General features: G+C 49.1%; 1 protein-coding gene across 2 annotated transcripts in view; it reads left to right on the forward strand.

The window, feature by feature from the left end:
- The first annotated feature begins 2,030 nt into the window (after positions 1 to 2,030).
- Positions 2,031 to 13,471, forward strand: part of LOC139749345 (zwei Ig domain protein zig-8-like) — a 93,565-nt gene continuing 82,124 nt past the window's right edge. Inside the window, exons 1-2 of one of the 2 annotated variants that reach the window (XM_071663065.1) lie at positions 2,031 to 2,237; positions 12,573 to 13,052. In XM_071663065.1, coding sequence (XP_071519166.1) covers positions 13,001 to 13,052 — 52 coding nt within the window. In that variant the 5' untranslated portion in view covers positions 2,031 to 2,237; positions 12,573 to 13,000. The remainder of the gene's footprint in view (positions 2,238 to 12,572; positions 13,053 to 13,471) is intronic. The other variant, XM_071663066.1, reaches the window with a different exon arrangement.

Below are 13,471 nucleotides of genomic sequence, written 5' to 3' on the forward strand. Positions count from 1 at the left end.
AGCTCGCCTGGTAGGTGGGGAGGGAGGTGGGTGAGCCTTCCTGGTAGGTGGGGAGGGAGGTGGGTGAGCTCGCCTGGTAGGTGGGGAAGGTGGTGGGTGAGCCTGCCTGGTAGGTGGGGAGGGAGGTGGGTGAGCCTGCCTGGTAGGTGGGTGAGCCTGCCTGGTAGGTGGGGAGGGAGGTGGGTGAGCTCGCCTGGTAGGTGGGGAAGGTGGTGGGTGAGCTTGCCTGGTAGGTGGGGAGGGAGGTGGGTGAGCCTGCCTGGTAGGTGGGGAGGGAGGTAGGTGAGCTCGCCTGGTAGGTGGGGAGGGAGGTGGGTGAGCCTGCCTGGTAGGTGGGGAGGGAGGTGGGTGAGCTCGCCTGATAGGTGGGGAAGGTGGTGGGTGAGCTTGCCTGGTAGGTGGGGAGGGAGGTGGGTGAGCCCGCCTGGTAGGTGGGGAGGGAGGTGGGTGAGCCTGCCTGGTAGGTGGGGAGGGAGGTGGGTGAGCCCGCCTGGTAGGTGGGGAGGGAGGTGGGTGAGCCTGCCTGGTAGGTGGGGAGGGAGGTGGGTGAGCCTGCCTGGTAGGTGGGTGAGCCCGACTGGTAGGTGGGGAGGGTGGTGGGTGAGCCTGCCTGGTAGGTGGGTGAGCCCGCCTGGTAGGTGGGGAGGGAGGTGGGTGAGCCCGACTGGTAGGTGGGGAGGGAGGTGGGTGAGCCTGCCTGGTAGGTGGGGAGGGAGGTGGGTGAGCCCGCCTGGTAGGTGGGGAGGGAGGTGGGTGAGCCCGACTGGTAGGTGGGGAGGGTGGTGGGTAACATGGTGGCCTGGATGGGGAGGATACGAGGTACCAGGCAGGTGGCAGGCTCCTCCGTTGCCCTCAGGTTCTCTCCCTCCCCCTCACGATCTCCCCCCTCCCCAAGCTCCTCCCACTCCTCAGGCTCCACCCATTTCCTTAAGCTCCTCCCATCAACTTCAGACTCATCCCCCTTACCCTCCAGTTCCCGGGTCGTTATCTTCAGGCTCCTCCCCCTTATTTCAGTATCCTCCCGCTTATTTCAGGATCCCCCCCCCCCCTACTTTCAGGCTCCATACAGCGTCTTCAAGCTCCCCTCCTTACCTTCAGGCCCTTACCATTATCTTGTGGTTTATCCTCTTAAATCTAGCCACCTCCCATTCCCTCCAGGCTCCTCCCATTACCCTTAGACTCTACCCTCTGCATTCAGGCTCCTCCCATTTCACCCTCAAGCACTCCTCCCATCCTCAAGCTCCTCCCTCTAACTCCAAGCATCCTCCCTTACTTTAAGGCTCCTCCTCCTTCTTACCTTCAAAACTTTCCCCTTCCCTTCAGGCTCCGCCCCATGTTCATCTCTTCTCTCAGGTTCGTCCCCCTTAAATCAAGGCTTCTCCCTCCCTCTACCATCAGACTCTTCCCTTACCTTCAGATATCCCTACTCCTCTAGGCTCCTCCCCTTCTCTCTAGTCCCCTCCCCTCGTACCATCAAGCTCCTCCCCTTCCCTTAAGGCCTCCCCTCTCTCCTCCCCTCCCCTCCTCTCCCCCACTTCCATTCTCTCCCCTTGAGTTCATGATCTTCATCTCTTATTTCAAGCTTTCTTATCCTCTTCCAGTTCCTTCCCCCAACACCCCGGTTCCTCCCCCTACTATCATCTTCTACCCCGCCCACCTTCAGACCCCTCCCCTGACCTTCAGGGCCCCTCCCCTTCACCTTCCTTCATATTCTTTATTATTCCCTGCTCCTCCCCGCCCTCCCTCCCCTTCCATTTAACCCCACCCATTCCTTTAAACATCTACCTTTCCGTAAGTTCCTCCCTTTTCCTGCGATTCATCCTACACCCCCCCCCACCCCATTACCTGCCCTTTAATTGGATCCTCCTGTATTATCCTAGGCTCCTCCTACCCCTTCCCTAAAACTCCTCCCACTACCCCCCCCTCCCCCGTCCTCTAAGCTCCTCCCCATTAGCTTAAGCCCCTCCCACTCTCGCCGGAAGCGTAGGTTCCGGCCGTCGGAGCGAGTCAGTATCTCGTGAGCCGTCGGCGTGACCACATACCCGTCCTCTGCCGCGTCTGGGTCCACCCATGCTCCTGCTCGCAGCTGCCTCGCGTCCTGCACGCCCTCGCGACCTGCTGTGCCGTCCTGCACGCCCTCACGACCTGCTGTGCCGTACTGCACGGTCTCACGAAGGTCTCGGAATTAGTGGTGAAAATACACTAAAAAACAGCAACAATTTGAAAGTGTTCAGGAAGTAGGAAACTGTTGAGTCGTTGGCCTGAGTGCTTGCTATTTATAAAGCAATTCGAAAGTATATATATATATATATATATATATATATATATATATATATATATATATATATATATATATATATATAGCTTTGATTCATGTACCGTTGTATGAAGGTTTGAGACTTGTGTAATTAGCTCAACTTGTGTCCAGGATGGATCCGTGTGTGACGTATACTACGCTAACATTAGCGGCGGATTTCATAAAAAGTTTTAGCGTCGAGAGTTCGTGTAAAGCTCTCCGGTTTGCAGCAGCGGAAATTGATTCCGAGATATTGGTTTTGTGTCCTGGGTTGGTAGTGCTTCAGTATGTGTCCTGGGATGTCAGTGCCGCTGCTCGGTGCGTCCTGGGTGGTAGTGCTACATTAGGTGTCCAGGGTTGGTAGCGCTGTGTCTTGAGTTGATATTACTGCACTGTGTGTCCTGGATTGGCTGTGCTTCGCTGTGTGTCGTGGGCTGGTACTGCTGTAATGTGTCCTGGGCTGGTAGTACTGCACTTTGTCTGGCGCTGGTAATGGTGAACTGTGTGTCCTGGGCTGGTTGTACTGCACTTTGTCCGGCGCTGGTAACGCTGACTATGTGTCCTGGGCTGGTAGTACTGCACTTTGGTCGAGGCTGGCAGAGCTCAACTGTGCGTCCTGGGTTAGTAGCACTGAAGAATGGCCGGAGTTAATTATGCAGCATTGTGTCCTGGGCTGGTAGTAATGTACTGTGTCCTGGGCTGGTAGTGCTGCACTTTGTCCTGGGCTGGTAGTACTTCACTGTGTCCTGGGCTGGTAGTGCTGCACTTTGTCCTGGGCTGGTAGTAATGTACTGTGTCCTGGGCTGGTAGTGCTGCACTTTGTCCTAACCAGGTAGTGCTGCACTGTGTCCTGGGCTGGTAGTAATGTACTGAGTCCTGGGCTGGTAGTAATGTACTGTGTCCTGGGCTGGTAGTGCTGCACTGTGTCCTGGACTGGTAGTACTGCACTGTGTCCTGGGCTGGTAGTGCTGCACTGTGTCCTGGGCTGGTAGTGCTGCACTGTGTCCTGGGCTGGTAGTGCTGCACTGTGTCCTGGGCTGGTAGTACTTCACTGTGTCCTGGGCTGGTAGTAATGTACTGTGTCCTGGGCTGGTAGTGCTGCACTGTGTCCTGGACTGGTAGTGTTGCATTGTGTCCTGGGCTGGTAGTAATGTACTGTGTCCTGGGCTGGTAGTGCTGCACTGTGTCCTGGACTGGTAGTGTTGCATTGTGTCCTGGGCTGGTAGTAATGTACTGTGTCCTGGGCTGGTAGTGCTGCACTTTGTCCTGGGCTGGTAGTGCTGCACTTTGTCCTGGGCTGGTAGTGCTGCACTGTGTCCTGGGCTGGTAGTGCTGCACTGTCCTGACCAGGTAGTGCTGCACTGTGTCCTGGGCTGGTAGTACTGCAATATGTCCTAGGCTGGTAGTACTGCACTGTGTCCTGGGCTGCTAGTGCTGCACTTTGTCCTGGGCTGGTAGTGCTGCACTGTGTCCTGGGCTGGTAGTGCTGCACTGTGTCCTGACCAGGTAGTGCTGCACTGTGTCCTGGACTGGTAGTACTGCAATGTGTCCTTTGCTGGTAGTGCTGCAATGTGTCCTGGGCTGATAGTGCTGCAATGTGTCCTGGGCTGGTAGTGCTGCACTGTGTCCTGGGGTAGTAGTGCTGCACTGTGTCCTGGCCAGGTAGTGCTGCACTGTGTCCTGGGCTGGTAGTACTGCAATGTGTCCTGGGCTGGTAGTGCTGCAATGTGTCCTTTGCTGGTAGTGCTGCAATGTGTCCTGGGCTGGTAGTACTGCAATGTGTCCTGGGCTGGTGGTGCTGCACTGTGTCCTGGCCAGGTAGTGCTGCACTGTGTCCTGGGCTGGTAGTACTGCACTGTGTCCTGGGCTGGTAGTGCTGCACTGTGTCCTGGGCTGGTAGTACTGCAATGTGTCCTGGGCTGGTAGTGGTGCACTGTGTCCTAACCAGGTAGTGCTGCACTGTGTCCTGGGCTGGTAGTACTGCAATGTGTCCTTTGCTGGTAGTGCTGCAGTGTGTCCTGGGCTGGTAGTACTCCAATGTGTCCTGGGCTGGTAGTGCTGCACTGTGTCCTAACCAGGTAGTGCTGCACTGTGTCCTGGGCTGGTAGTACTGCAATGTGTCCTGGGCTGGTAGTGGTGCACTGTGTCCTAACCAGGTAGTGGTGCACTGTGTCCTAACCAGGTAGTGCTGCACTGTGTCCTGGGCTGGTAGTACTGCAATGTGTCCTGGGCTGGTAGTACTGCAATGTGTCCTGGGCTGGTAGTGGTGCACTGTGTCCTAACCAGGTAGTACTGCACTGTGTCCTGGGCTGGTAGTACTGCAATGTGTCCTGGGCTGGTAGTGGTGCAGTGTGTCCTAACCAGGTAGTGCTGCACTGTGTCCTGGGCTAGTAGTGCTGCAGTGTGTCCTCGGCTGATAGTGTTGCACTGTCCTAACCAGGTAGTGCTGCACTGTGTCCTGGGCTGGTAGTACTGCACTTTGTCCTGACACTGACCAGGTAGCGGTGCAGTGTCCTGGGCTGGTAGTGCTGCACTGTGTCCCGACCAGGTAATGCTGCACTGTGTCCTGGGCTGGTAGTGGTGCAGTGTATCCTGACCAGAGGTAGTGCTGTACTGTGTCCTGGGCTGGTAGTGCTGCACTTTGTCCTGACCAGGTAGTGCTGCACTGTGTCTTGGGCTGGTTCTGCTTCACTTATCTAATTCCCTATTTCTATCAACATCACAAACTACCAAGATTTGGGAAGGGCGTCCCACATTCGTGGGGTCCCATCTCTTGATCATCATCTAGCACCACACAGCTGTTTCAACTAATATAGGCTCTCGTCCAACACAGCTTCACTCCTCGCTATATCCCGTTCATCCTCCACTCCCATACCATAATAATACTTCCACATTTTCTATCAAGATTTCTTGCTCAGTTTCGTATTACGTCTAATGGTTTTCTCCCTTGATCTTTCTAAGGCTTGTTACGTGTTCACATCCTCAAACCGATTAGAAATTTAAGGTTACAACTAACGCAACATTTACTTTTCTCTCTTTTATTATGGTCAAGTTGATAACCTCTAACCTCTCTCTATATCTCAGCTTGTTTGTTTCGGGTACCATCTTTGTTGTCCTCCTCTAGACTGCCTCTGTTAGTTCTTTGTGCTTTTATAACCATCGTCTCGTTTACTGTGTCCGGAAGTCGGGGTTTTGACGACAATTTAGTCACAGTGTTTCTTCCCAAGTCCCTCAGTGTCTGCATAGATTCCTGGAGTTTACCTCCAGCTGGATGATGTTTGTATCAACGTCTAATTTCACTTGTGTCCAAATCCTCGTCTACCGTATATTTACTCAGGTTAAATGTCGTCAGCCATGTGTCATACTGTCTAGGTCCCCTTGTAGGTTGATGCAGTTCTCCTCATTCTTTACTCCCCTCGCGTACAAGTCCATTCCTCCTTGGCATGCCATTGAAATTGACCATTACGGGCAGCGGTCCCAGGACCAAGCCCTGTGGTGACCCTACCCTACTTCTAGAAGACTCCTTCGTCACGTGTGTTGTTTCCTGCCGCTCAGGTTATTTTCTCCCTATTGGCCCATATTCCTGCTTGGAGAACCAGCTGCTCCTCCAGCCTCCTGTATGGTATAGTGTCAAACGTTTTCAGGCAGTTCAGACTCAGACACTCGACCCAGTCTTCCCTCTTGTCTCCAGCAGATGTAAGAGGTTAGTTGGTCATGACCTTCTCCTGACCCTGTGTTGTCCTTCCTGTGCAAGTACCAGTCATCCATTCGTTTCCCTGATCATCTTCTCCAGTGTTTCATAGGTCACCCTCGAGAGAGGTACAGATATGTAGTTCATCGTGACTTCCTCATCTCCTTTCTTAAAGAAAATTACGACATTTACACTCTCTTACCTTGACACTTTACCTTCCTACAGTGACATCTTGAACGTTTCAAGTGGCCTCTCATGAGTACCTGTACACATCTTCAGTACAGAGGGAGGAACGTCTTCTGGTTCATGTGTCATATATGGATCAAGATCCTTTGACAGCCAGTTTATATCTTCCCTAGATACTTCACTGCTCTCTAGGACCTCCTCCACGTCCCTGGCGTTGGGACTACAGTGTCTTCCACTATGATAACACTGTTGAACATGTCACCGAGTTCCTCTCATGTTTCTCTATCATTCTTTACAAAACCCTTCCCTCTGAGTGCCGTAGCCTGATTACCTGCTCTTTAACTGACAATTTTTTCCTAACGAATTTATGGAAATGCTTTGGATTCTCCTCAGCCCCGTGCAAAATATTTTTTTCATAGTTTCTCTGTTCCTCGTTCCTTATCCTGCTTTACTCACTCATTCCTTGTACCTCTCTCTCACCTGCTGGCTGACTGTGGTGTCTATATCTGTGCCACACTACATCCCTGAGCTGCTCCTCCTCCACTTTGTGACATCTTTCATTGAACCACATCTTTCTCTTGTATCATAACTTTACATCTGCAGCTAAACTTACCCATGTTCCTAGTACATTGTAAACTTCACAGGACCTTCCATAACAGTGGCTACACAACTCCACTTCCATATTTATCTTACCAAAGAAAGTCCTAAATTCTGGATGGGTATTTTCCTGTCATCTTCACCTCTCCTTATTTACCACATCCATGATGACAGTGTAAGAATCGCATGATCACTTTTACCAAACTGTGTATACACGTATGATATCCTCAGTTTCCAGGTTATTATATGTCAAGATAAAACTACCTCATTACCAGTACTTTACCATCATCTCGGGGAAGTGTTCTGTTCATTCAAAACCATTTTGCTTGTTTCTTGATTATCGTCTTTGTATATTCATTTAGTGTCACCAAAAATTCTTTAAGAGTCCTGTGTATCATCAGCATTTCTATGCATTTCTTTGTTACAGTTATTCTTCCCGTCATATTGTTCATGGATCATTATTCATCAGTATTTCCTGAAACATTATCATCCCTTATCAAGAGGACCAATCCTCCTCCTCCTTCTCCTCCTCCTCCCATCTCTTTCCTCTCCTTCTTATCATGTATTCCTCTGGACAGACTAAATTAGATCTTATTTTATTACCAAGCATCGTCTCCATTATCCCAAATATGTCAGATATGTTTTTCCTACACTCGGTTCTTGAACTCGTTTTCTTTATCATCATCCACAACCAGTTTATCCACATTCATCTGTGTTATCATCCATCCTACACTGACCTCATCTAACATCCTACAGTGACCTCATGTAACATCCTACAGTGACCTCATCTAACATTCCTGACCTCAGTAGGGAGTGGCGGGGCTACTTACCTTCCCCGGCTTCTCTTGATGTCTCATTTTACAACCTACTCACCAAACTCATCACTTGTCCCTGGTCCTTCCCTGGGTCGGTCTGTCACCTCCTTGTTTGCAAGTATCTTCACCTGCGACACTACTGCGTCTCCTGGCTACATAACCCTCACACTGAAGGTAATCCTTACTGGTCGTCCCCTGATGTCTTCATTACGACTTACAATTGTTTTTTCTCTCTTTTAACACAGACATTTCCTCTGGTGTGTCTGGCTGCCTCCAGCAGTTATCTTAATCAGTATTTCATTCTTCTCCAGACTTTCATTTTATGACCTGAATGTGATCGTCTTGCAGTACAAAATTCATCCACAACTTACGTCTACTGACGTCTCCTTACGTCTACTGACGTCTCCTTACGTCTACTGACGTCTTCTTACGTCTACTGACGTCTTCTTACGTCTACTGACATCTTCTTACATCTATAGACGTTTTCTTACTTCTACTGACGTCTTCTTACGGCTACTGAAGTCTTCTTACGTCTATTGACGTCTTCTTACGTCTACTGAAGTGTTCTTACGTCTACTGACGTCTTCTTACGTCTACTGAAGTGTTCTTACGTCTACTGACGTCTTCTTACTTCTACAGACGTCTTCTTACGTCTACTGACGTCTTCTTACGTCTACCGACGTCTTCTTACGTCTGTTGACGTCTTCTTACTTCTACCGACGTCTTCTGTCCCTCTCGTTTCACCAGCGTTCTCAGTTGTGGCGCTACTCACTTGTTGGCTCAGACCTGCATCATGGCTTCATCAACCTACGGCTCTTCCTAATATCCACATCTTCGCCAACAACGTTCATCCTACTCATACCACACTTTCATCAACCTTCCGCTGAACAAGGCCCCATATCCTTCCATGATTGTCCTGTTTCCTGCAGTGTATATCACCTTCTCTTTAAGCTTCACTTTATATAATTCACTCTCCCTCTGTTTCAGTGTCCCCCAAGATCTCTGTTCCTCAGCATGTCAGCAACCTCCAGTCTTGGTGGTTAACCTCAGAAATCTGCTCCCTGTCTCCTGTCCCTGTTCTCAGCAGTGTACAGTTATGGTTTATGTCCTCGGGGTTCATATATCACAACCTGTGCAGAGCCCACGCGACGACTTCCTCCAACACCCTCCGCTAAACGTTATCTTCTTTTCCTCCACTCATTTTCTTTCTGAACTCTAACTCTAACTCTAACTCTCTCTCTCTCTCTCTCTCTCTCTCTCTCTCTCTCTCTCTCTCTCTCTGGTTTCGTCCACTGTGATTCTGATTTCATTTCGTACCTTCTCAATTTTCTCTTTCGTGTGATTATATTTTCGTGATGTGTGGTTACATGCCATCAGGTCCTTAGTTCATTCATCCATATCGTGTGGCTTCTGATCCTGTTTGTGAGTCAATGATAACATTCTCACCAGTTGATGGTGTCAGCTCCATCATTCATCCATCAGTATCCCCATCATTCATCCATCAGCATCCTCATCATTCATCCTTCATTTCTCCTCGTGAATAACAGGAAGCTACTCTTCACGTAGCTTCCTTTCCCTCGTCTGACTCAGTTTTTTTTTTTTGCCTCCAGCTCTCCAGCCTAGCCAGCCAGGGTCAGGGTTTACACTATACCTGCTCGCAATTCTTAGTTTCAACACAGAGTAATGGAAACCCTCACACAAAACTGTAGTACAGCCCTGTTCACTCCCCCTAGGCTTGTAAAAGCTCACAGACCAGGTCGTGTACCAAGGGAGGAGGAGTATATCATGGAGAATTTTTTGGGGAGTGGCGCCACGGCACAGTCGAGTCTCTACGGTTAACAATTGATAAAAGATCTTTTTTTCTTTCACATAACCTCGACTTCAGTGTTTCATTTTTTCTTTTCATAAACCTCTTAATTACTTGAACCCCCCCCCAAAAAAAATCGCTTCTTCTCTTCTGGTGATCACAGATAAAACCAATCATCACCAATATGCCAGACATCACATGTCAGTACGCCTGTTGGAATCCCTCCCTCTCTCTCCCTCTCTCTCTCGTCCGCCTCAACTTCAAAGCTCTCTCACAAGACTCCAGTTTGCCACAGGGAAATGCATTCACGAGTCCCTCTGGCATCTCCTCCATCCCCTTACCGGTACCGCTGGACTGATGATGATGATGAACATAGCCTGCATCCTCTCCAACATATGAGATCTCCTGTATACACTCGTCTCTCTTCACATTTTGTATAATTGCTACTTGTGCTGTACGGGGGAGGGAGCTCTATACCCGTGGGGGCCACATCTCTTGTACTCTATGGGGAGGGAGTTCTACACTCATGAGGCCTCATCTCTTGCACTGTACGGGGAGGGAGTTCTACACTCGTGGGGCCACATCTCTTGTACTGTATGGGGAGGGAGTTCTACACTCATGAGGCCTCATCTCTTGCACTGTACGGGGAGGGAGTTCTACACTCGTGGGGCCACATCTCTTGTACTGTATGAGGAGGGAGTTCTACACTCATGAGGCCTCATCTCTTGCACTGTACGGGGAGGGAGTTCTACACTCATGAGGCCTCATCTCTTGTACTGTACGGGGAGGGAGTTCTACACTCGTGGGGCCACATCTCTTGTACTGTATGGGGAGGGAGTTCTACACTCGTGGGGCCCTATCTCTTGTACTGTACGGGGAGGGAGTTCTAAATTCGTGGGGCCCTATCTCTTGTACTATACGGGGAGGGAGTTCTACACTCATGAGGCCTCATCTCTTGCACTGTACGGGGAGGGAGTTCTACGCTCGTGAGGCCACATCTCTTGAACTTTCTCTACTGTCACACCACTTCTTAGACTTTTGCATGCTTTCTACACTATATATATATTCTCACTCGTTGCTTTCCGTTCATCCTCCACTCTCATGCCGTAAGAGTGTTTCTTGACACCTTTTTGTACCAAGTTTCCTCATTAATGTGATGTTGTGGCCTCTGGTTCTTCTATCTCTGCAAAAACACCTTCACTGTCTACGTCATCAAGCTGATTTAAAGCTTAAGTGTAAGGATCAGATCACCCCTTACTCTTCTCTCTTCCATGGTGGGCAATTATAAGGCCTCCGATCTTTTCCTGTGTCATCTCTCCTAATCCTGATACCATCTTTGTCGCTATCCTCTCCATCTTCTCAATGATTTCTTTGTAATCATTTAGATACGGAGACCAAACTTGAGAAACATATTCTTGTTTTGGTTTAATACAGGAGGTGAAGAGCTGACTGAATAACTCCTTATCCCTCTACTTGAATATCATTCTACTATCAGCCAGAAGACAGTTGGTCTCCTCGCTGTCCTCCTAATGTGGGACTCTGGCGACGGGTTAGGGACGAGAAGTCGACTCCCGAATTCCTCCCACACACACATTCATGCAACTCACCTCCTGCCAGATAATATACTCCTACTGACGTTTTCTTTCACTGTATCCCATTCTCATTATCTTTACACGGGTATATTTTCATCCACTTTGGAGTTTGTCTTGGTCCCCTTGTACGTTGATGCAATCCTCAACGCTTTCCATTTCCCTCATCACTTAGGCATCATCTGCAAACATATCCAGTCCATACCTTCTTTTGGGCCAAGTCGCTCACAAAGATCAAGGCAACTATTGCCCCCAGAACGGAACCTTGTGACCGCTGTCATATTTGGGCAGGGGCTCCCCTGGCGTGTGTGTGTTCTCTGCTTCGCCTCCACCAAGATGATCTATCGTCTATAGGAGGAGTCTACTACGCGTCCCTGCCTGGTGGTCCAGCTTACTCTGTGTGTGTGTGTGTGTGTGTGTGTGTGTGTGTTGCGATGGCTATGCTTGGTAGGTGTATCCATTAGTAATCGAAAGGCATCGGACACTTCAAGGCTGAACCAACTCTCTCTCTCTCTCTCTCTCTCTCTCTCTCTCTCTCTCTCTCTCTCTCTCTCTCTCTCTCTCCGGGGATGGCGAGGCTCCCGAACCCCTTTCATATCGGATGGATGTCATCATTTTTGTCCTGTGTATTTCCCGTCGTGCATAACATAAACACAGACTACCGATACACAAGGTCTGGACCGTCACAGATTCCCACTGTGTCTCCTCGTTTCTCTGGTATTAACATAACTAATCTACATAGGTAATTACTGTACCTAATTAGGCTGATGCCCGTAATCCAGCCCCTTGAGCATGACGGTACGATCCTTGAGCATGACGGTACGATCCTTGAGCATAATGGTACGACCTTTGAGCATGACGGTATGACCCTTGAGCATGACGGTACGACCCTTAAGCATGATGGTACGATCCTTGAGCAAGACGGTACGACCTTGAGCATGACGGTACGATCCTTGAGCACGACGGTACGACCCTTGAGCACGACAGTGCAACCCTTGAGCATGACGGTACGACTCCAGCATGAGGGTACGATCCTTGAGCACGACGGTACGACCTTGAGCATGACGGTACGATCCTTGAGCACGACGGTACGACCCTTGAGCACGACAGTGCAACCCTTGAGCATGACGGTACGACTCCAGCATGAGGGTACGATCCTTGAGCACGATAGTACGACCCTTGTCAGTGACGTTACGACCTTTGAGTCTGATAGTTTGGCTTTTGACTCGACTTAATAGTCAGTTCAAAGACCAGGTCATTATACCTGGAGCATCGTACGGTCGTGCTCAGTGGTCGTACCGTTGTGCTCAGCTGTCGTCTTTCAGTCGTGCTCAGAAGTCGTAAAGTCGTGCTGAAGGGTCGTACCTTCACGGTGAAAGTCGTTAATCCCCAGTGTATAGCCTTGTTCTTCATCGCCGTGAACAGTTAACTGAACACCATCAATTTTAAGGGATTAAAGGATTCAGAAATCAATTGAACACTAGAACATTACATACTACGTGTGAGGTACTTAGCGAAGTAACCATCAATTATCATGAACAGGTAAATGATAAACCATTGTTATGTTTACCATTAATATCAATCATTCCAGCTACTTGTAAAATCATAATGTAAACATGCGGAACAAATACAGGAACTGTTGACCAAGTAACTATGTAATTGTTGTTATCTGGCGAAGAGGACGATCACATAGGAACTTAAATCTTAGAGAAAACTCAAAACAGAACAAGACTGACTGTTCAATGCTCGTATTTGCCAAGTACAGACAGACGGAATCACCCAGTGTCTGTAGAGGTCGTAGATGTAATACAAGACGAGAAAGTAAAGTGTTATTACTTATAACACTTTTCTTTATCCACCGCCATGGCTAAGGACAAGAAGCGGAGGAGAAAATTTTATAGCCGCACAGTCGACAAATATCAAGAGGAAACGAAGTGAAAATGAACACTGAAGAACAGTAAGAACAGCACTGAAGCTATAACAGCGACAGAGAAGATAGCGACATTTGGCATCCAACCAATGGCTGCTTCGCGCATCTCGTTCGTCATTTGTCTCGTCCTCGCCTGTCCGGGTAAGCAGTTTCGCCTCCTTTTATGAATGTCTTTAGTTGTCGTTATAGAGAATTATTCCTGCTCTAAAACCCTGCCACTTTTAATGGCGTGGGCTTACAACACAATAAAACGTCCTAACCCTGTTTTGTAATGACGCCCATTTGGCAACATCTGAATTGATGCCAGATTACTGAGAGAGAAAAATCTATACAATTAACTCTGATTATATCATTAATAAAAACGTATTTGTGTGTGTTGTAAGCCGACCCCCAGTGGGCTAGTTTGAGGGTAGAGTTGTGTTGATATTCTCACACCATTATCCCAGCGTTCGTGTGGAGTGTAGGTGACCAAAGTCCTGTTTTGAAGCTATAATTGTGTCCAGAGACGACCTAAACCTAGCTAGAGTCTCCAGATAGGAATTTCCTTCAATTTATAGTCA

The sequence above is a fragment of the Panulirus ornatus genome, chromosome 7 (assembly GCF_036320965.1).
Source record: "Panulirus ornatus isolate Po-2019 chromosome 7, ASM3632096v1, whole genome shotgun sequence".
Classification (NCBI taxonomy): Eukaryota; Metazoa; Arthropoda; class Malacostraca; order Decapoda; family Palinuridae; genus Panulirus; species Panulirus ornatus.